We start from the raw sequence: 25339 nt of genomic DNA, 5'->3' as shown, positions 1-25339 counted from the left end.
CTTGACTGGTGCACTAAAACTGATGCCCGGCATTTTTCCAAAAAAGTACTGTTTTTTTTTAATGTGGTACCCAGCTCTTTGGCTAAAATGTAGTACCAAGCAGTTTTGCCAAAATTAAGCGCTCAGGTATTTTACCAAAATGTAGAATACAGCTAAGTTGCCAACATGAAGTTCCCAAGCTATTTTGCCAACGGGATTGCCCAGCTGCTCTGCCAAATGCAAACATGCCATGCCCAGTATTTGCCATTATAAAGTACTGTGACGTTTTGCCAAAATGAAAAGTGTCGATGATGTTTTTCTTAAAATGAAGCACCCTGCTGTGTTGAGAAAACATATGCTATTAAATTTTGCAAAAAATTAATGATCTTTCTTCAAAAATGAACGAAAATTCATATAACGATTAATGAAAGCAAACGGAACCATAACATATTTTATTATATGAATTAAATTTAACTGGAGTCGGACATAGTAGTTCACATACTAAATAAGTCATATGATAAGTACCTAATATGATATAATCTTAAATAGGGCCAGAAATTGGTATGCATATTTACATATTCTTCCCTGTCCACCTCTGTTCAAGGGGAACTCAAGCAACAATGTGTTTAATTAATCAACAACTCTGTCGCGATCAGAATCAGGTAAAAGGTACAAACAATAACAACTACAATGAACAAAATCTCGAAATCCGCATCAGATTTTTGAAATACTGTTCTGTAGATTAGTCATTTCTAGTAGTGAATCTTCCTAAACAAATTCTCCTAGACAAAGCAACAGACTACAATTCATTTTCCCTTGTGGAGATTTAACCGACGACATTTCGAATAGGAGGCGGACATCTATATTTTTATTGTAAAGAAATGTGTTGCTTCATTGAGTGATAAAACAATATAGTAAAAGGAGACGCAAAGGTGAAGTATGATATATATCTTTGAATCAAATCTGAAACCATGATACTCAAATTATTTTCGAAAATATGATATAAAACAGGATAGAAAGGTATCAATCTGCGCTAGTTTTACCATAGGAGGCAAAGATAAAGCACTGCACCAGTCTAATTTGTTTTGTGCCACTTTTATGGTTTAATGCATCAATTAACTTCTTTGCCTGAAGATATAAATACTTAGTTAGTAAATGCTATGCAGTTATGTTTATACATTGTCTAACTTCACAGTATCAAACTCAAACCAACTAGAAACTCTTCATGTCTTTGAGATGTGCACGGGTTTCAGTACATGTGGAGTGTGTGAATATAAGTACAAAACTAAACACGTATTTGGTCAGGAAAGTTGGATCGTAATTCCACACGTTATACAACATAGAACACAATCATTTAGCATTCAAATCATAGTTCCAGTGTTCTTTATAAAAATATCTTAATACATTACCAATTTGCATTCGCCTTAGGGAAAAAACTAAATCTTGATCAATTCTAAGGAACATGTGATAGCTTACATCCTGTTTGCGAGTGTTGTGGGGACGCAAATCTTACATTATTGCAACTTTTAGTATAGTAACATAAATCACATAGGCAATATGCTGATAGTGTTTAACTTTATAATTGATATAAAGAAATTAGGAGACAAGGTAAGACTTGTTTTAATATTGTTTAATTATGAAATAAAATATTTGACTGCATCTTTTTAAAAAAACGTGAGATATGTGCAAAAAGTAGTTTTAAGATAACATTATGCTCAACTGGGATCTCATATTGAAGTACCCATCTCTTTACTATATTATTTGATGAAATTTGAGAAAATAAATATTTTTATCATTTCCTTTAAACGATAAATAAGATGGACTATTATAACCTTTCTTATCTGTTTTGAAAGTTTCGAATAAGTTAACAGTCTTTAACTGAACACAAGACTAAAATGTGGGTCATCCGTTTCAATCTTCCTTCCTTCGTTTATTGATGTAAGAAAATATTCCTAAACTCAACTCAACTTAAATCAAATGAGATAAACATTCAGGTTGCACATAAATGCAACAACATAACCGACACATACACAGTGAGCATATGGCGATTTAAGCAAAACAAATACTACCTGGAAATACGAACATGTACATGATATTTTATATATAATTCGGATTACTAGTAATAGAAAATGGAGGTTTCTGGCGTGAAACAACAGCGAAGGGCATCAACCGGTGACACAAGCTACTGTCAGCCCTGCTCCCAGGATGGGACTCCCTTCCTGCTGAGGCGTACTATAATGTATGTAAAGAGTTCCTATGCTCAAACTGTGCAAATGAACACAGGGATCTTAGAATAAATAGATAACAAACCCTTCTTGATAAGTCTAATATACCGACCACAATGAGGGACATGGAAGAACAAGATGACAACGAAAGAACAGAGCCTAGTGAGATCCACCCTAAAGAGTTCATCAAATTCTGTAACAACTGTACACATATGCATTCATATGAAACGGAATGTAAAATCAATTTTGATTTTTACTCTTTCATTTCCTTTCTTCATTGATACGTATACTTTGTTAAATGTTTTTGAAGATAAGATAACATTATAATAATGGTATTTCTAGATGTTATACAAAACAGTCCATTCTCCCGATGTCACCGATAAGGAATGTCAGCGATAAGGGCTTAACAGGCGGATATTGGCAGTTTATGTAGCATTTGTTGAAAAGAAAGTATGCTTAATATGAAGCTGATCTGTACAAACGCCTTAAAACGGTGCTCTACGGTATATATTCTGTAATTGAATTTATTTCCATTAACAGGTAAAAACGTTAAAGCTGAGATACGAAGAATATTTTTAAAATCTTTATTGTTCCAATAACAACATAGCTTGACTATTCTTTGAATGTTTTTTTTTATAATTGCAAAGTTATGTTTACGAAGAAAACATTCTGTCTTAAATCTGTAGCGTTCAACTTGGAGCTATGAGCATAAAGTGTATGGGTGATACACTAGATGTTCTACAATTCAGCAATAGTTAGTGAATTCCCATTAACAGTTAATACGTCATGGCTGAGACTCGATGTATTGCTATGAATTTCATATTTGGCATCATTGACTCCCAAATAAGCTATTGACCTTATTGCGAAATTTGGTCAAGTTTCCATTAATGAGAGATCACTGAGAATTGCTAGCAATGAAAGAGTCCCCTTCTGGTTTTATTGCCAAAGTAAAAGCCCCTATCCGCTTGTACCAAATGATTCATATGTACCTAACTGGATTTCGTCTTCAGTTATCGCAGTATTCATATTTTCCCGAATGAGCGGAAAGACATCCACACTATTTCTGATCTCATAGCTGCTCTCATTTGAGCAATGTTTGCTTAGCACATAGCCAGCTGTTTTTCTACATTCTACCATGTGCGTAAAAGTGAGCTACGAATTTCAATTTGCGTGCAATTCGACTCGGTGAAGTCTTGAGAAGTTTTCTTTAATAAGAGGTCACGGAGTATTGCTAGCAATACAAACGTTCTCTATCATTTATGTTGTCATAGTAACAGTTTGAAATGCTCATCCTTATCCATCTCTATTCACTTGTATCTAATGATTCATAAACTTAGCTTGCTTACGTCTAAAGTTATCGCAGGATTCTTTTTTTTCGGAATGGCGGAATCATCACTCTTACTTATCTCATTGCAAACACCAATTTTCACTGATGTAGTTTTGACACTGTTTAGTTATGCGGGTATTGCCTATAAGACATTAAGACAGGAGTGCTAATAATTGCTCGAATAGAGATCATCACTACCCAGCCAGCAATCTCATATCTACCCGATGTAGGGCCGATATACTTTTAATATCGGATATATATCGTAAACGATATCTATCTGATATCGCTTTTCCCATCGGATTCAAGTCGGACCAATATCTTGTCGGCATATTATCTGGCCGATATCGGGCATATACAAATATAGTCGTCTATCCGTCATTGGTCCTATATTAATCCGATATTGGTAACAAGTCGGACCGATATCTTGGCTATTCTAAATTAATGTCGGCAATACACAGGGTCGCTATCGGGCGGACATCACTTAATGCATCTGTCCGTCAAAGGTCCGATACTCCTTTTATCATCACTTTAATGATTTACGTCAAAAATCACCGAAATAATTATTCCACAATTTTTTTCACCAAAATTCAAGCATTTTATGTTTTCGTTACAAGCTGGTTTACAAAGAGGAACAAAGTTTGTGTAAAAACGGTAGTTTATTTAGACTATAGCATATACTTTTACACATCATCTCATCTTACAACAAAGAACAAACCAATTTAAAATGCACATAGTGAAATGAATAAAAAAAGATGCCAACAAGAGCTATTCGACTGTACGCCGCTTTGTCTTTGAAATGAATGCATAAATATTGTTAGAAAGGGCCATAATTTGCATTAAGAGTTATATTTCTTGACAAGTTGTTGTGATAAATCAAGTGGCTACTGAGATGTGGACATAAATGTAGTTACACACAAAACTTATAATCATATTTTTTGAAGTACAAAAATAAGGCCATACTTTGCATTATATGCAAAATGGAGTATGTTTTCTCCCACCTCAGATAAGTAGATCCATTAATTTAACCATGCTAGAAATTCTTATCTTGCCCACGGGCGAAGATAAAATGCCCGTATGGAACTTCTTTTAATGGTCACCACATTGTAATTACCTCCCTTGTTGAAGACTGTCGTCTGTAGCGCATCATGGAAACCTTGTCTGGTGGCAATATTTAGAACGCGAGGTAATTATTTCTCGCTTACAATGTCACCAGAAAACAGTTTTCACGCACCTTTCAAGAAATAATGCTTCACTCGTCTTAGAACTATTTAAAGACCGATCAGACCATTTACATACTCTGAATCACTGCGCGAATATCCATGACAACCACGAATTATTGCATATCCGTACGCAATTATTTTCACTAAGCACAAAAGAGTTCCGGCAAAAATACATTTTTACTTAATTTTGTTTAACTGAGGTGGGAGAAAAAGCATCTACCATAGCCGCTCGTATAAGATAGGTTCATCCCGACCCTCGCGCAGGGTGTTTTGCGGAAACTCGGTAAACATCGTTTCCGCAAAACACCCTACGCGGGTCGGAATTAACCTATCTTACACTCTCGGCCATGGAAGATACTTACAATCTTACTCAATTATTTAGTTGTTGTAATGGATGAGACCCCTTGTATAAAATTGCAATGTAATATATCAAGATGCTGCTGAGATATGTACTTTAATGTAGTTGCATGCAAAACTTTAACCAGATTTTTTAAGTAAAGAAATAAAGAGCCATAATTTGCAATAAATGCACTAATGAGTAATCATACTTGATTAGTGCAGTTGGTGTAATGGTTGGGAAGCTTTGCATAAGGTTTCTATGCAATACATAAAGTAGATGCTAAGTTATAATGTAATTGGTACTTGCACGCAAAACCATAACCGATGTGTGACGCCGACGCCAGGGTAGAGTACTTTAGCTTTCCTTATTCTTCCAATAGTTGAGCTAAAAATGGATACGATTATCATACACATTGAAAATAACGTGTTTCCTCATATTGAATTCTAGGATTTAACATAACATGATATGTGATTTAACATATACATCTTTACCTCATTGATTATCTGTTTGTTTTCTAAAAAGTTTTTCTGATTTTTCTTATTTTCTTTTGAAGAAAATGTGCTGAGGTTTTTGCATAGCATTAGTGTCATTATTCATCATTCTTGTTTTAAAATTAAACATCCAAAAATATAATAAAAACATATTTAAGCCAAGTATTCAAAGATACACATAGTCATTGCAAATTAGACAATGAACGTGATACCAAAAAGCTAAACCAACATACATACTGGTAGCAATAATAGCTTATTTGAAAATGTTAGGTCTACCGCATTGCAATAGTCAGCATTACATGTAACTGGGTATTAAAACTAGTTAAATAAATAAACCGAATGGAATCGTCCATAACTCTGACTAATAGTTATTCTTCAAAGTCAACAGTTGAACTTAAACATAAAGATTGTAAAATCTCCTTTGCTTCTCAACCTACTTAGAAGCTCTTTGCAAAGTCATAAAACTGGGAGCAAGACCTCATTTATACGTCATATTACATAGGATTGCGCACATATGGCTCAGTTTTTGATTTATATTGTAAACAAATTTTGGGATAATGTTGATCTTAAAAAAAAACTGAACGATACTGGAATCAAACAGTGTTTGCTTCTGATGGAGTCAGACATTTAAACATTTAATTATGTGTGAAAAATTAACAAAAGGCTTGGAACAATGATAAATTATTTATCAAAATAGATCACTTGTTAAGGATTATTGAAAATCGTGACATGGTCTGGCATACATGGCTGAAATGTCTAAGTAAGCTGACGAAACATGATATGTTTAAGGCTCCTTTTTCCAAAAAAAGCTCAATTGAGATTGATCAGTTACTGTTTTGTGTCTGTTTATAAAGAAGGACAAATGACTGAAAGACATTAGGACACAGCCTATATAGGAGGAAAAGTGAGATCTATGCGACGATGATGGTAAGTGTGCAGCCGGAACTCTTAAATATCCTTAAATACTGAAACAAAAGCATGCATGTCAAACAACTGATGAAGCTAACTGGGCTTCTTGCTAGCTCCGACCAACCTCCACAAACCAAAAGGTGCTTTACAGTGCAAGCAGTGCTTTGTACAGTTCGAAGTATAAGTAGTTTTAATGGTAATGAAAGCTGAGAAATTTCACCCAAAACTAACCTTTCGAAGGTTATTACTACTCGATTGAGAAAATGCTGACAGTTATTCCATACATGCATAAAGTCCGATATATTGTTTCATGCATGCCATGGACTATGTTGATTTCGATTACTGACATGTTCATTTTCTGTGTGCTTATGATTTTTCTAGTGGAAACAGTGAGCTTCAGGTATATGAAAAAACATCTTAATATTCAAATGCGAACAAACATTGATGTTACAATTAATATCTTCTCTGAAACAAACATATATAACGTATGAACAAATTCCATTTCTTTGTTGTGTGTTTCACTACAATAGATCCTCTTTAGGTATAATAATATAATTGTTATTGCTAAAAACAATGTTCAGTCCGGGGACATAAGCTAGGTTGGTGCTCTTGCATTAAACAAACTCAACCTATATGCTGCATAAATACAGCTGCGGAAAAGGGAAATAACTCTTTTATTTCTATTTTATAATCGTAACATGTTATCCTATCAGAGTAGTATACCATTTCAAATTCATTCTCCTTTCTCATTCACGGGATCTCATTACCTAAGACGGCTCAAGAATATACAAGGTAACCATAAATTTTCTTTTAAGATGCGTTTCAATTTTACAACATTTATACATGTATACAAGTAATAAATGTTTTATATTCTGTTACTTAAACTTTTCAAGATCTACTGGTATGCCTAAATCAATGATAAACATTAGCTGACAAGATCGAATAGAAGATATTTCGAAAAAGATCAATTCGCTTCAATAGAGTCCACCAAACAATTACAAGTTTTACAATTTGCTTTTTATATTTTTATTTGAAACTTTCAACTATCGAAGGTATTGATTTAGATTATTTGTTTAAAATATTCTTTTAAAATCATTGGCGAGTTTTTAAAAACAAATTAATATATTCTTACAACGTTGAATTTTCATAATGACAGCGCTGTCTTATTTCATGCATAAATGTTCTTCGACTTCTTATTTTTATTACCATCTTAATAAGAGTAACGTAGTAAATTATAATAAGATCAACATTCTCTTGCTTTACAATTGCTGTGACTTTTAAAGATCAATTGAAAATGTTTAAAAGAATAATCGGAAGGTGCATCGAGAGCCTGGAACAAATAGATGACTGAGACCCATCCGATAGTTATAATCAATCATAGAAAGCCTCGGAAGAATATCTCAAAATATATAGATACTAATTTATCCTGCGTTATTGGTGTAAAAGTATTTGTATATATTATTGTAAACCCATTAATTAAACAACACTTATCGTGAAATCGATACTATTTGTTAACTTAATAGTGATTATGTTTAATCTGTTATGTTGGAACAGACGGGGTATTATGTTAGATAATTACTAAACATCAGTTATTACAACGATTTATGTCTTTTGTCGATTAATATATACACTAAAAATCATTATTCATTTGTCTCTGTTGATAATTATATCGTCTCATAAGATGTGCTTATACCTTGGTGTTTTTTTAAAAAACAACAGACGTTCTGTTAAAGCAAAATTACTTGTATTTCAACAAGCAAGGAAAGCTTTGTTTAGTTTGTATTTAACCAATGTTTGCTATTAAATTGTCACTTTAAACTATTTCATAACACTTTAGTACCTATTTTGTTTAATGCGTATGAAGTATGGGGCTATGGGGATTTAAGCATGGTTGAGAAAACACATAATTTTTGATAAAGTCACTAAAAAAGGTAAAATTCTTGTTATAGCTATTTTGTTATCGTGACATAGTTTCCAATCAGAGAAATTTCACATTTGGAATTCATTTAACTTTCTCGTTCACTGGATCTCATTGCTTTAGATGATACAGAATACAAAAGCTGATCTTAAAACGTTTTTAGCATGGATTTTAATTTTACAACATTTATTCATAATGTGTTCTGCTTATAAAATGCATTAGGATGTTCGTACTTTCGGGTCCCGTTACGTATTTTAGTGCACCATTACGTTTTTTAGTCTCAATGTTTGTAAAGTTGTTTCCCTCAGTAGAAAGTTTGTCCTTTAACAAAGACTAACAACTAGTGTATTGGGGTTCTTTTGGTCATTGAAATTCGTTTATACTGCTTCTCACTCACGATGAAAGTGCATCTGATACGTCTTGTATTCGTTTTGCATTGATTTTGTTTGTGAACAGTACAGTTTAGTTTGTTATTTACATTTCTAAAGATCTAATTACTCAAAGTTAAACGTACGGTTAAGGGCCGGCAGCGATGAAAAAGTGGGTTGGTAAGGTCAAAATCTAAAACGTTAATAAAATAGATGTTTTATTTGGCTTTGAGGAACGATTTTTTTGGGGGAGTGAAACATTTATTCTTGGCGACATGTTTTGGGTTAGTTAGGAGTTAAACAAGTATTTCAAAAAATAGTTTAACAGATTTTGGATAAAAAAAAACATTCACATTTTTACGGAAAGGTCTGTCGTCATTAGTACTTCGTAGCCCCAGACTACCTATTCAACAATGTCTTGAGAGGTCTTGATGATATATTGTCAAATAAAAAAGTTATTCAGAAATATAATGAAATTAATTTCCGTGTTACAAAAATGCATATATTTTTTTTAATAGCTGCAATCAAAACAAAGCCATAATATATTGTTAATTGGGCAGTTCCGATAAATTTGACTCACAAAAATATTATTTTTGTTTTAAGACTTTTCCTGTAAAACGTGAATGCTTTTTGATTGGAAATCTGATAAAATATTATTTCGTACAAAATGTGCAACTCCTAATTCCAGCTTTTCATGTTGCATCGGGTATTTGAGTCATATCTGTTAAATATTGAACCTTAAAACTAAAAAGAAGTTAATGTTTTAAAACCTTAAAAATTTTGGTCCCTCAATCGACTTTTGCATCGCTGCCGACCCTTAAATTAATGATAGACAAAAGCTTAAAATGTTGTGTAGTAGATATTTCAATATAGATTATATATTTTTTTTTCATGCAAACAGGTATACTTTTATTTTCAATACTTATTTAATAAGAGTAACGTAATGTAGGTGTAAGACACTTTGTGGCGAAACGTCCTAACCCCGAAAACCTAAAAAGCCATGTTATTATTAATTGACGATGGGGTGTCTTCCCAAACATATTTTTGACTATTGTATATATGAAATGGTGCATTCCAGTGTTTTCTATTCATTATTTTTCCGATATCGACATTAATATGTTCCCTTGGACAGGTTAAGGGGTTAGGCTGCGTCGGAGTGCCCCTTCTTACATCCTCTGATTAAAACATTATTTATTTAAATTTAGAAACATTCAAATTATTATAAATCAAAATAGGTCACTTGTTAAGGATCTTTGATAAATGCATGTTTAAGGCTTCCTTTTGCTAACAAATGCTCAACGGAGATCGATCAGTAACTGTTTTGTGTTTGTTTATTAAGAAGGACAAATTACATAAAGACATTAGGACAAAATGAATAAGACAAAAATATTGCGTACGAAAACTTTCAATGTGTGGGTTAGTCCACAGCCTATATATATATATATATGTATTGTTGTTCAGTCCGGGGTCATACGACAGGCTTGTGCTCTAGCTTAAAACAAACTTGACCCATATGCTGCATAAATATAGCTTCGGAAAAAGGAAATAACTCCTTTATATACAGTACTGTTAAGACCAAACTTTACACTCTTGTTCACTAGGAGTGCACTAGTAGTGAACAATTTGTGCACTATGGATAAACTAATGTAGTCTGTAGTTTATTAGATAAGCCAGTATAGATTTTCCTGGTCCACTCAGATTGGCCTTACTATATTGATTTAATTTAACTGATAAGATCATTTCCTCTACAGATTAACTTGTGATAAAACATTTTAGTATACTGCATTTATTGATGACTTTATGATGATCATCATTTAATGGGCCAGTAACTAAAGACAAGGGGTTTACTGGTCATATTTGTCAACTTTTTAATTCTAATGTAGGTGAAATAAGAATAAAACATTTCTTAAATAAATCCAATAAATATTCTTTGTAAGCCAATATTTGAAAATAGGGGTGTTATCAATATAATTGTGCTACTATTGTAACATCCAAACATTTGTTTTGGTAATTCAGACATTTAATTAAAGTCAATTAGTGATTACAAAATAATAATTCTGAATCCTAAGTATATAAGTGAACAGCGCTATTATATATTCAAACAGTGAATGCAAAACCAATGTTTATGATAAAAAAGGTAATTGTAATTTAAAAGTAGAAAAAAATGCATGCAGTGTTGAAAAAAAATACCTTGCCTTAATTAGATTTAAAAATAGAAGCTCAGGCTATTTCTTCAGAAACAGATTTTTCATATATGCATTACATTATAACTTCATCAAAAAGTTTATAAATACTAATCTAGATGATATTGCAATTGTCTGTAACTTTCCTGTAACGATGTTACGTAACTATATTCACGATTAATTTCATTACTTTTCATAAATAAACATCTTAAAAGCCTAGTTTGAGCATTTGATACTGAATGTATCTATTTATCTTTATCTATAAAAAGAGCACTAACGGGAATTATCCTACCAATTGGCCCACTAACCAGGCATTAAATTTGAATTTCAGAAAATGATAAAATGCTTATTTATACTTTTGTAATGAGATTACCCATTGTAACAATGTTAGCCCCAATAGGTCGGGACAATAAACAATACACAGGAAGTATCAGGAACCCTGCTGTGATAACTTAAAAATGGCAAAAAAAGGGAATTATCCTATGCATCCAACCATTAACCAGGCATTACAATGAATATGAGTTCCTACTTAACTTGCTATTTGATGTTAAAATACATGATATGCATGGTTAAAATTAAATATCTCTACTCTTAACAATTTGATTAACAAATGATGAAAAGTGTCCTAAAGAAATAGTGTGTTTTTTTTATTTATAATGCAATTGCAAAATATAATAAATAAATATAAACTATTTTCCATCTTTTATAAAAACATATTTGTTAACATCTCTTCTCTTAAACCAAATTTGTAAAAAGATATTGAGTTGCCTAGTTTTAAGAAGATTGTCATGTTAATTCTCTGCTGTGTATCCCTTGTTTATTGCACTAGTGTCATTGCAGGGGCCAATTTCCTGTGTATTTGTTTATTGGCTCGGGGCCAGTTGGAGGTGACACCATTTAGAGTAGAACATAGCATTGTCCTATTAATACACAACCAATTCTTGCATAAACAATATGTGCATAGCCAATGTATTAATTTGAATGATGAGAAGTAAATAATAAACAAATAAAGTAACATTACATTTATGTTGTAGGATATAAATCATATAAATGGGATATTATTAATAATAACTAACATTACTCTTATTCTTACTCTAAAGCATTGTTATAATGCTTTTAATATGATTTAAAAAGTTATCAAAATGAAACAGTAAGTCAAACACTGACAGATCTGAGATTTAAAAGACAGCAGGAGGCAATAAAGATAAAGATCAATACACAGAATTGTGTACTATGGGGGGTCTTAAAGAAGGCTTAGTGTAGCCTTCAATGGATAGTATTTCATTTAATAATGAAGCAGCAGAACCAATTATACAAAACTTCTAAAATATATGTTTATCTATTATGTGTTTCAAATTAGAAATGCAATCAATAAATCTGGGTACAATTTAGAAAATGTACTATAGTAATTAATGTTGTACTTATTTGATAATGATTGCTGTAAGGCTGTCACCTTAAATCACAATACATTTGTTAAACAAAAATAAACATAAAATTATAAGTTTTAGAATAGATGGAAGAAAATCTTGGTTTATATAACCTTTGAATGAATCAACAATGGCACAACAATTTCACAGTTTGAGCTTGGAACAATAAGGTATGAACCTTGATGATTACCTATTTTAAATAACGAACAACTTTATTATCACCTTGTAAAACGTATTGTTATTGTTAAAATAAAGACTTATGAATTCATTTCATCATTAAGTGTTTGAAGATGAAACCCTTTAACCCAGAACCAAAGTTATATCATTATACCTATCAATTAATATCAAAATAATGCAATGCATATTAATAAAGAAAACAAAAACAAAAACATTTAAATATCTTTGTTTGACAATTTCTTTTTTATAAAACATCAGTTTTTTAATTTAATAAATCTATATCATTTACATGAAAGGTCCAAATGGATTATAAGTATTCTCTATAAATTTATTAACATTAAAAGATCTGTTTAAACTACACCCATCATTCTAAGTTAAAGATAGCCTTTATTATAGACTGAATAAACCTTATCTGGTCAGCCCCTTGTCTGCATTTAGTCTTTCCCTGGTCTTCCCCTTGTCTTACCCTAGTGCACTACGAAGTGCACTGATGGTGAACTGATAGTGAACAAGAAGTTCACTAACTGTCAAGTTTGGTCTTAACAGTACTGTATATTTTATAATCGTAACATATTATCAGAGTATTATACCATTTCAAATTCAATTCTTTCTCATTCACGGGATCTAATTATTTAAGACGGCACAAGAACATACAAGGTAACCATAAACTTTCTTTTAGTATGAATTTCAATTTAAAAACATTTATACATGTATACAAGTAATAAATGTTTTCAATTATATTCTGTTACCTAAACTTCTCAAGATCTACTGATATGAGGTCCAAAGTATGCTTAAATCAATGATAAACATTAGCTACAAGGTCGAATACAAAGATATTTCGAAATAGATCAATTCGCTTCAATAGAGTCCACTAAACAATCACAAGTTTTACAATTTGTTTTTTTTTTTATATTTGTACGTTAAACTTCCAACGAGCGAATGTATTGATTTAGATTTATTGTCTTAAATATACTTTTCAAATCATTGAAGTGTTTGAAAAACATATTAATATATTTTAACAATGTTGAATTTTTATAATGTCAGCGCTGTCTTATTACATGCATATATGTTCTTCAAATTCTTATTCTTATTACCATCTTAATAAGAGTAACGTACTGTTGGTGTTAGAGGGGGCGCACCTTCGGGTCGAAACTTGTTCTGAACCTCCAAACCCCAGAACCGATAAACAAACATTATCATTATGTTATCATTGGGGTTTGGGTGTCTTCCCCTCAAATATGACTGGCCATTATACATATATATGCAATTGTGCACGTCTGTGTTGTAAAGCGTTGAAGCTGCGTCGGGGGTGACTCCACCTTAATCAGCTTGTGAATACTTATCTCATTCAATTAAATATACTCTTTAAAAAAATCAACATATATACGATATGGATTACAACAGAATATGGTGAAATCAATGATTAACATGGCTTTTAGGGTTGATATTGGATCTATAAAATAAACAAAAAATCAAAAGTAAAGCCATTTGTTGGATATTTTACCTGTCAACCGATTGTTTTTTTTAGATTGCATGTACACATGTTCAAACATATATCAATATTTTCATTAACATTAACTTATACAATGACACTAGTTTAACGGAATGTCTTTGGACTACACTAAACTTCCGCCTTTCAGAATAAATTTATTGTTTTGAAAAAAATATAAATTCAATTCGCCTAAAGTATAATAAGATCAAAGTTCTCTTGCTTTATGCTTGCTGTTATTTTTAAGGATCAATTGAAAATCTTTAAAAGAATGTTCGGAAGGTGCACTTGTCATTTTGACTGTTATCATTGTTTTAATGTATTAATCGGTTTAAATAAAATAACAGTGATGCGAAGATTATCCTTTTTAAGTATTTTTTGTAAAAAAAATAATGTGTAGCTATAATTTAACATTTTCACATCGTAACGGACAATCTGCTGTCAACCCGGCTCCCAGGATTGTGAAACCTCTCCTCCTGATGCATACTATATTGTTTGTTAAGGGTTTATGCTCCATCTGCGCAAGTATAGACAAGACATAGAAAATTACAAGTGCCCATGCCTTATTTGCCTTAATATTAAACATTTTGCATACTAGACATGGCGGTTCCAGGAAAGAAACTACAGCTGGAGACATCTGCTGTTGACAAAACCTACTGTCAACCTTGCTCCCGGGATAGAGATACCCTACCTGCTGAGGCGTACTGTGCTGTATGTAAAGAGTTCCTCTGCTCAAACTGTGCAAGTGTACACAGCAAACTGAAAATAACCAGAACACATTCTCTCCTTCACAAATCAAATATGCCACCCTTAACAAGGGACAAGGGAGACCAAGATGAATTTGAGTGCACAGAACCTTGTGAGACCCATCCAAAAGAGTTCATCAAATACTTCTGCCAAACGCATCAGATAATGAATTGTGGACACTGTGTAGTGCAGAGCCATCGATCCTGCCATGTTGATGTTATATCAGAAATATCCAAGGCCTTCAAGGATGGTCCAGAGTATGGAGACATCGATAAAGCAATTACTAGATTATTTAAAGACATTGATGATTGTGCGACTACCATTGAGAAGAATATGAAGTTAATGGCAGAGATGGGTGAAAGTGAGATTTCTAAATTAAAAAGATGTCGCGATGAGGTCAACAATTACTTCGACGAAAGAGAAAAATCACTCATGCTGATAATAGAAAATATGAAAAAAAATGATGAAGCAATACTTGACAACCTGAGGCCAAAATGTAATAACCTTAAGGTTAAGGTAGTAGAAATCAAGAATAACATTGCAACACATGAACACAACAACGTCCAGTTGTTTATTGAGGTGAAACGGGCTAAAAAAGTTCTTGAAGTATTACAGACCGCTCTTGCTAACATTAGCATGCAAAATACCATTCATCAATACAAATTCAAAAAGGACTCGGCCACGGAGAGGCTGATGGCATCCAATACCGGCCTTGGTCGTGTGGAGAAAGGAGTCATTGATGCTCAAAATACACCAAGTAAAAATGAATATTTTACCTCAGTAATTTATGTATTATTATATATGTATTAACCCAATACGCGAATAGCACCAGTTTGTCGACACTTCTGATGTGTCGTTTTGAAAGGTAAAGGCGATATTTTAACTCCTAATATCAAATGTCTTTAGTACCTTTATATGTATACATTTGCCAGGTGAGAGCATTGGACTTCCACATTCTTTATATCTAGAGAAAAGCGTTGGCAAAACCATGGCAACAGGACAATCCACAATTATCCAGACTGAGAGGGACAAATTACCTGTCACAGATGGTATACGACTTGCCCTATATGAGTCTATTTATGTATAATATATTTATGTTTAAAAAACATAGCATGTACTAATGAAACAGGGGAAATTTGTTGATTGTGTAAGATCGTATTTTAATTCATGAGTGTCATAGAAGAGCATAAGTGTTGACACTTTTTAGGTGTTATGTTGTGTGGGTACAATATGTTTCAACTTTCAATTATAAAGTACGGTTGTCCGGTTAGCGCAGTGGTTAGCGCACTCGCTTTTCACCAAGGCGACCGGGTTCGAACCTCGGCCTGGGCGCATGTGACTTTGGTTAGTGGTCATCAAGCCGGACAAGTGGTTTTTTTTCGGGTACTCCGGTCCCCCCCCCCCCCCACAACACAAGACTCTCGCACAACATCGTGCCAATGAGAGTGATTAATATAAGTTGCAATAGCTTGTTTCACAATCGTTGTTATATTAAATAAGTTTAAAATAATTTTAGAATATTCTTATACGAAACATACATCTAAATTATCTTTAACAAAGAGGTACAATCTGAATACAATTAAATAAATCTTATTGGCAGGCGAGTGCGTTGGACTTCAACATTCTTTATATGAAGAGAAGAGCGCCGGCCAAACCATGGTAACAGGACGATCCACAAATATACACACTGAGAGGGAAGAATTACCTTCCACAGATGGTAACTGAATTTCCCTTTATATATTTAATATTCAATGATAAATAAAATGAGAATGTGTGGAATTCTTTAATGTATAAATGTCATCAGGTTTATAATTACACGTTATGGTAATTATAGCATCCCTTCACCTATAATAAGACAGATAAAAACACCTTTGTTCGTTTTTCATTTGGGTGTAATCTTCGTGGTATAATACAATACCATTGTAACTTTACAGTCACCATGTTTTTACTTTTTTGGTTTTAATGACAATTTCTTTTTATTCGGACGTGTTTACGAAGGTTCATACAAAATAACGTGAACTACTTTAAGTTACTTTTAATTATTTGAAAATTAAACTAATGGTGTGTACATTTATTATTTAATCCCATTATAATGAAAATATGGGGGTTATGGTAAGTTTCCCTATTTTTTAATCATAACTTGTACTAAATGTTTATTATATTATACTATCGTGGTTGTTTCTACTTTATTTAATTTTTAGCTTTACTGGCCAAAGGCCAGAAGAGCTTATGCGATGGTAATGTGTACGTAGTATGTTCGTCCGTGCGTACGTGCGTTCTTGCGTCCGTGCGTCTGTAAACAATTGCTTGTGAACAAGATACAGTCTTCATTTTTGATTGTATCTCAATGAAACTTGAACAGTATCTAGATATCCATTAGAGCTCGGTTCCTTTCGAAAACCAGCCAGATCCGCCTATGCATGCCTAGATTATGGCCCTTGATAGTATAAAAAATGCTATTGTGTAAACAATTGGTTGTGAACACGATACAGTCTTCATTTTTGATTGTATCTCGATGAAACTTGTACAGTATCTAGATATCTATTAGAGCTCGGTTCCTTTCGAAAAACAGTCAGATCCGCCCATGCATGCCTAGATTATGGCCCTTGATAGTATAAAAAATGCTATTGTGTAAACACTAGCTTGTGAACACGATACAGTCTTCCGTTTTGATTGTATCTCGATGAAACTTGTACAGTATTTAGATATCTATTAGAGTTCGGTTCCTTTCGAAAACCAGCCAGATCCGCCCATGCATGCCAAGATTATGGCCCTTGATAGTATAAAAAATGCTATTGTGTAAACACTAGCTTGTGAACACGATACAGTCTTTCGAAAACCTGCCTGATCTGACCATGCATGCCTAGATTATGGGCCTTGAAAGTATTAAAAAATCAGGTCGTCTGTAAACAATTGCTTGTGAACATGATACAGTCTTCATTTTTGATTGTGTCTCGATGAAACTTGTACAGTATTTAGATATCCATTAGAACTTGGTTCCTTTTGAAAACCAGCCAGATCTGCCGATACATGCCTGGATTATGGGTCTTGAAATTATAAAGAATGCTATTTTAAGCTAAGTCTTTTTTAGCCAAATTTACATGTAAAGTCACAATTGCTTGTGAAGGTTTGTTCAAATTATGCCCCTGGGGTCATTACTGGTCATTACCAGTGCGGCAAATGCAAACGACCTCGACGGAGGCCCAGGGTTCTCTTTTCTTTGTAAGGGACGGACTCCCCCGCCCCCCTTAAATTGGGAAATATTAAAAACCTTTTTGTCTGAAACCACTATGCAAATCCTTGCTATTTTGAACAAGGCTTTATTTAGTGGTCCACTACCATCGTTGTTCAAATTGTGCCCCTTGGGTCAAAACTGGCACTGCCCTGGGTGTCACAATTTTCCTTATTTTACTTATTTAAGAAATATTTTCAAAATCTTCTTGTTTCAAACCACAAGGCCCATACCTTTGATATTTGTTGTGGAGCATCATATGATGCAATTGAAAACATTTGAAATAATGCCCCTTGTGCAAAAGCTGGCCCCACCCCTTTTGACTTATTTATTATTTTTTAAAGCTACAGTAATGAAATTTTGACCATGTGAACAGTTTTGCAAACAAGCATTAATGTTGTCCTCGGATGTCCTTGAATTTGACCTTTGACCGACTTTTTATTTGTAAAGCTACAGAAATGAAATTTTGACGATGAGTACGGTTTTGAAAGCAAATATTTTTTACCCTCAGATTACCTTTACTTGGCACATATTAAAATAGCTCATGCAACTAATCTGCTTACAACACTTCCTGTCCACAGATGTTGAACGTGCAGCGTTTTCAGCTAACCCAAACACTAAAAGTGAACTATATATCTGTTGCCTATTACTCAAACGTACTTGCTCTGGATTGAAAATGGCCACAAGAGCCATGCCAGTTGAGCATAGGCCCTTTTGGGCCTCTTGTTTTCTGGAATCTCAGTAAATGTTGACAATAAAACCACCAATATTCTTTAGTTTTATGAAGATGTGTTTGGTGATAAAGCAAAGATTATTAGAGGTCGTTAAGGTGCACCGCCTGGCTCTACCCGCTATACTTTGATATTGAAATTAATGAAAACAGAAGCTCACAGATTTTTCCTAAAATCGTATTTTAATGAAGAAAACTTTAAATTTAAGTTAGAAACTGGCACTATGATAAGTTGCTCTACAACAATATTTGTTCCAGATGAACTAGAGCGTATTATAGATGAAACCATGTATTGGCCGGACGGAGTTGCCTACCAGAAGTGGGTGGCGAATGAGGAGGGGATGGGTCAGCGCCAGTCGTCACACAATACCTCCAAACGAGAACGCCGCGACAGGCGACACGGTCGGCCCCAATGCAAAGAACGGGGCTTTAAGACGCCTCATAACGAATTCGAAAAAGGCAGTAGACCCGAAACCCGAAATGATTCTCGGTACCGTAATGACCACCAACATCGAAAGGTTGCGACCAGCGTATCGAGAGCCTGGAACAAATAGATGACAAAGACCCCTCCGATGGTTATAATCAATCATAGAAAGCCTCGGAAGAATATCTCAAAATGTATAGATACTAATTTATCCTGCGTTATTGGTGTAAAAGTATTTGTATTTATTATTGTAAACCCATTAATTAAACAACACTTATCGTGAAGCCGATACTATTTGTTAACTTAATAGTTATGATGTTTAATCTGTTATGTTGGAACTGACGAGGTATTATGTTAGATAATTACTAAACATCAGTTATTACAACGATCTATGTATTTTGTCGATTAATATATACACTAAAAATCATTATTCATTTGTCTCTGTTGATAATTATATCGTCTCATAAGATGTGCTTATACCTTGGTGTTTTTTAAAAACAACAGACGTTCTGTTAAAGCAAAATTACTTGTATTTCAACAAGCAAGAAAAGCTTTGTTTAGTTTGTATTTAACCAATGTTTGCTATTAGATTGTCACTTTAAACTATTTTATAACACTTTAGTACCTATTTTTTTTAATGCATATGAAGTATGGGGCTATGGGGATTTAAGCATGGTTGAGAAAACACAATTTTTGATAAAGTCACTAAAAAGGGAAAAACTCTTGTTATAGCTATTTTGTTATCGTGACATAGTTTCCTATCAGAGAAATTTCACATTTGAAATTCATTTTACTTCCTCTTTTACTGGATCTCATTTCTTTAGATGATACAGAACCCAAAGTTAACCTTAAAAAACTTTTTTAGCTTGGATTTTAATTTTACAACATTTATTCATAATGGGTTCTGCTTATAAAATGCATTAGGATGTTCGTTCTTTCGGGTCCCGTTACGTATTTTAGTGCATATGTATGATACGTCTTGTATTCGTTTTGCATTGATTTTTTGTTCGTAAACAGTACAGTATAGTTTGTTATTTACATTTCTAAAGATCTAATTACTCAAAGTTAAACGTACGGTTAAGGGCCGGCAGCGATGAAAAAGTGGGTGGGGAAGGTCAAAAACTAAAACTTTAATAAAATAGATGTTTGATTTAGCTTTGAGGAACGATTTTTTTGGGAGTGAAACATTTATTCTTGGCGACATGTTTTGGGTTAGTTAGGAGTTAAACAAATATTTAAAAAAATAGTTTAACAGATTTTGGATAAAAAAACATTCACATTATTACGGAAATGTCTGTCGTCATTAGAACTTCGTAGCCCCAGACTACCTATTCAACAATGTCTTGAGAGATCTTGATGCTATATTGTCAAATAAAACAGTTATTCAGAAATATAATGAAATTTCGTGGATGAAATTCATTTCCATGTTACAAAAATGCATATATATTTTTTTTTTAAATAGCTGCAATTAAAACAAAACCACAATATATTGTTAATTCGGCAGTTCCGATAATTTTGACTTTTCCTGGAAAACTTGAATGCTTTTTGTTTGGAAATCTGATAGAATATTATTTCGTACAAAATTTGCAACTCCTAAATCCAGCTTTTCATGTTGCATCGGATATTTGAGTCATATTTGTTAAATATTGAACCTTAAAACTAAAAAATATTTGGTCCCTCAATCGACTTTTGCATCGCTGCCGACCCTTAAATTAATGATAGACCTAAGCTTAAAATGTTGAGTAGTAGATATTTCAATATAGATTATATCGCTTCAATGGAGTTTACCAATGAAACATCTTAAGTATAACAATTTCTTAATTATTTGAAACTCTTATTAACCGGCGATGGATTAATCATTAGATATTAGAAATAGTATTTTTCATGCAAACAGGTATACTTTTATTTTCAATACTTATTTAATAAGAGTAACGTAATGTAGGTGTAAGACACTTTGTGGCGAAACGTCCCAACCCCGAAAACCTAAAAAGCCATGTTATTATTATTTGACGATGGGGTGTCTTCCCAAACATATTTTTGACTATTGTATATATGAAATGGTGCATTCCAGTGTTTTCTATTCATTTTTTCTCCGATATCGACATTAATATGTGCCCTTCTTACATCCTTAAACATTATTTATTAAAATTTAGAAACATTCAAATTATTGTTGAAGAACGATTTTTTTCAAACATTTAGTCAATAAAATATTGTTTTATAACTAATACAAACATTTTAATTTTATCAGTAACTTTATTAAGTGACATAGATTTGAACGTTAGTGGCTATGGACTAGATTATACTCTCGTTTGTCAGAAGAAATTCATTGTTTTTGGATTTGAACATTATTGTCTATGGACTAGATTATACTTTCGTTTGTCAGAAGAAATTCATTGTTTTGGATTTGAACATTAGTGCTATGGACTAGATTAAAATTTCGTTCGTCAGAAAAAAAAATCAGTGTTTTAAAAAAAACCAATTGCAATTTGCCTCAGTTATTATAAAGTCAGCATTTTCTTGATTCATATATGCTTTGATGTTTAAACCTAATTTTTAAGATCAATTTTAAAAATGTTTAATAAAATGTTCAAAAACTCAACTAGACTTATTTACAACAGTGATGAGCAGTTTATCTTTGCTGATGATAGCTTTGTATATATATGCATGTGAATAGTATGTAGCTCTAATTTAGCATTTTCACATAGTAACAGACACACAATGCTACTGTAACAACACAATGTTTGCCTTTATATTACTTTGTTTTTAACTTCGGATACTAGACAATGAAAGTCCCCGGAAAGAAACTACAGCTAAGAACATCTGCCGTTGACACAACCTACTGTCAACCCTGCTCCCAAGATGTGGAAACCCTCGCTGCTGAGGCGCACTGTACTGTCTGTAAAGAGTTCCTCTGTTCAAACTGCGCAAGTGTGCACAAGAAACCGAAAATGACTAGATCACATGCACTCCTTGACAAATCCAACATGCCTACTTCAATGAGCGGCGATGACGATGAATACATAGAACCGTGTGAGATCCATCCAAAATGTTCATCAAATACTTCTGCCCCATCCACCAGACCCTGAATTGCGGAACCTGTGTAGTGCAGAACCATCGATCATGCCATGTTGATGTCATCTCAGATATTTCCCAAGCTTTCAAGGATGGCCCAGAGTATGGCGACATCGATAACGCCATTGCTAAGTTATTTAAAGACATTGATAAGTGTGTTTCTGACGTTGAGAAGAACAAGACGTTAATAGCAGAGATGAGTGAAAGTGAGGTTTCTAAACTTAGAAGATGTCGAGATGAGGTCAATAAATATTTTGAGGAAAGAGAAAATGCACTCCTGGGGATTATTGACCAGATGAAGAATATCGATGAAGCATTGCTGGACGACCTAAGGCCTAAGTTATTTAAAGACATTGATGAGTGTGCGTCGGACGTTGACAAGAACAAGCAAGACCTTAGTACAAATGTAGCAGATATGGGTGAAAGTGAGGTTGCAAAACTTAGAAGATGTCGAGATGAGGTCAAAAAATACTTAGACAAAAGAGAAAATGCACTCCTGAAGATCATTTACCAGATGAAAAATATCGATGAAGCATTGCTGGACAACCTGAGGCCAAAATGTGATAATCTGAAGGCTAAGGTAGAAGAAATCAAGAATAACCTTAAAACACAAGAAAACAAAACCAGTCTCAACACACCCTTAGCAAAAACATAAGCAAACACACACTGCTTATGAGACTCGTTTACTTCGAGTTAAAACGCTTTCATATATTATTACTTGATGAAGCGAAACGATCTACCGTATGTGGACCTCATATGCTGTCTATATAACCAAACCAACTATCTGAAATAAACCAGTCATCACTATCGCCGCATCTACTCAACATATCGGCATGCTCATGTTCCGCGGTCCTACTAAATACTGCAAAGCCAAGCAAAGCCTAGCAAAGTCAAGCAAAGCCTAGCAAAGTCAAGCAAAGCCTAGCAAAGCCTCGCAAAGTCAAGCAAAGTCAGTTTGTTTGTTTTTTAAAAGTCAGTTTAGTAGCACTTGTAATCGTTATTAAATACCGAAAAGATTACTTTGTCGTATAAATGACTTATTGGGAACGAGAATAAGGCATATCTGCATGATATTTGCATGATACAATATCTGAGTCAAGCAAAGTCAAGGAAATTGAAGCAAAGTCAGTTTTATTTTGAACAAAGTCAATGAATTAACACACATAAGTAATATTCAAATACAAAAAGATGTTTTTGTTGAATAAATGACTTTATGAGAACAAAAATAAGGCATATTTGCATGCTACAATATCAAATTCAAGCTACGTCGTGCAAGGTCAAGCAAAGTCTAGCAAAGTAAGATTTATTCTGAACAAAGTCAATATATTAACACTCAGAAGTAATATTCAAATGCAAAAGGATGTCTTTGTTGACTAAATGACTTAATGAGACCGAAAATAAGGCATACTTTCTCGATATAATATCTAATTCAAGCCACGTCGAGCAAGGTCAAGCAAATTCTAGAAAAGTCAGATATATTTTGAACAAAGTCAATGAATTAACCCTCATAAGTAAGATTTAAATTAAAAAATGATGTCTTTGTTGAATAATTGACGTTATAATTTTTTGGGGGGAATGCACACGTATGCAAAATAACTAAATAAATGTGTTGAATTTTATGTATCATTTATTTTCATTACTATCAAGTATCTGTTTGCTGGTTAATTCTGCTGTTGTGCAGCCATCGATTATTTATTGCACTGTTGTCATAAATGAAAATATTTGAATACACAGAAGTTGATAACTATCAACGGTTGGAGATTAAAACACCTGGCATTCATCATTAATCAGTAGTCATACATCACTTGAAAGAGGCTGTCAATAGGATTAATTTTATTCCCCCATGTCGGTTGATCTAGTGGTGAATTTGCTAATCCCCCCCCCCCTTCAATTCCCTCGATTTTTTATTTAAAGATACAAGAAACAAATTAGGTTCAGAAATTAGGGATATCTAAACATTTAGCTATGCGTTGTTTATATCAGCTATTTTATATAGCTGTACAACAAACACATTTGTTTAGGATTGCTTGAAAATAGAAGTGCGCACCTGTAAGAAAAGGCTTGCCGAAAAACGATAGACAAGCAATAAAGGTGCTTCACCAATAGAGTCAGACTCTACCATATACAATTTTAGAACTTTTAGAAGTAAGGAGTATATGGAAAGGAATTGATGTTGTTTTAAAAATGTTAAATACGAATGTTTATGTATGGTTTAGAAATATAAAGTTAAATAACAAAGCAAGGTGACATGTATGGAACTCGGTAAATTACGGAAACACACATAATACGACATTTGTCAGGTGTCAAATGGTTGAAGGTGTCTTTTAATGCACAGGGCCTAACTGACACAGGCCATAAACAACATCGCATCCGGCCGCTGTCAAGTTTTCGGCCACTGAATGCATTCACATCTTCGCCACTCTCCCGTGAGAATATTCACACCTCTTACATAATGTGGCCTGTATTTCTCGGCCAGTGAAAATATTCCGTCCCGCCCCGCTCACCCCGCTCTTTATTGGTTGAGCCAATAATTCATCGACATTATTCAAAATGAAACTGACTTAGCTCTAATTTCATTGACTTTACTAGACTCAGATAGAGTATCGTGCAAATATGCCTTATTTTTGTTATCATAAAGTCAATCAATCTACATAGACATCTTTTTGTATTTTAATATTACTCATGCGTGTTAATTCATTGACTTTGTTCAAAATAAAACTGACTTTGCTTCAATTTACATGACTTTGCTTGACTCAGATATTGTATCATCCAAACCATTTATTCAACAAAGACATCCTTTTGTATTTAAATATTACTTATAAGTGTTAATAAATTGACTTTGTTCAGAATAAATCTGGCTTTGCTAGGCTTTGCTAGACTTTGTTTGACCTTGCTCGACGTAGCTTGAATTTGATATTATATCGTGCAAGTATGCCTAATTTTCGTTCTCATAAAGTAATTTAGTCAACAAAGACATCCTTTTGTATATGAATATTACTTATGAGTGTTAAAATATCGACTTTGTTCAAAATAAATCTGACTTTGCTAGGCTTTGCTAGACTTTGCTTGGCGCAGCTTGAA

The 25339-nt window shown here is 33.3% G+C and overlaps 1 protein-coding gene across 7 annotated transcripts; it reads left to right on the top strand.

The window, feature by feature from the left end:
- Positions 1-8730: 8730 nt before the first annotated feature.
- Positions 8731-21769, top strand: LOC128212966 (tripartite motif-containing protein 45-like). Of its 7 annotated transcripts, none has more exons than XM_052918385.1 (5): positions 8731-8864; positions 14652-15557; positions 15733-15849; positions 16401-16517; positions 19021-21769. In XM_052918385.1, the coding sequence occupies exons 2-5, from the start codon at positions 14654-14656 to the stop codon at positions 19314-19316; spliced, it is 1434 nt and encodes a 477-aa protein (XP_052774345.1). In that variant the 5' UTR covers positions 8731-8864; positions 14652-14653; the 3' UTR covers positions 19317-21769. The 7 variants fall into 7 exon arrangements, with proteins under 7 accessions (XP_052774345.1, XP_052774344.1, XP_052774347.1 ...); XM_052918384.1 differs by having other exon boundaries at positions 8731-8869; XM_052918387.1 differs by having other exon boundaries at positions 8738-8771.
- The last annotated feature ends 3570 nt before the right edge of the window (positions 21770-25339 follow it).

Source organism: Mya arenaria, chromosome 13, assembly GCF_026914265.1.
Source record: "Mya arenaria isolate MELC-2E11 chromosome 13, ASM2691426v1".
Classification (NCBI taxonomy): Eukaryota; Metazoa; Mollusca; class Bivalvia; order Myida; family Myidae; genus Mya; species Mya arenaria.
This window is presented reverse-complemented; position numbering and strand designations above follow the sequence as displayed.

Bases quoted from the DNA above. Each gene is read 5' to 3' on its own strand.
- LOC128212966 (XM_052918382.1), top strand. The intron at 15,850-16,400 runs GTATACGACTTG...TCTTATTGGCAG, and splicing joins CAAATTACCTGTCACAGATG to GCGAGTGCGTTGGACTTCAA. The intron at 16,518-19,020 runs GTAACTGAATTT...TATTTGTTCCAG, and splicing joins AGAATTACCTTCCACAGATG to ATGAACTAGAGCGTATTATA.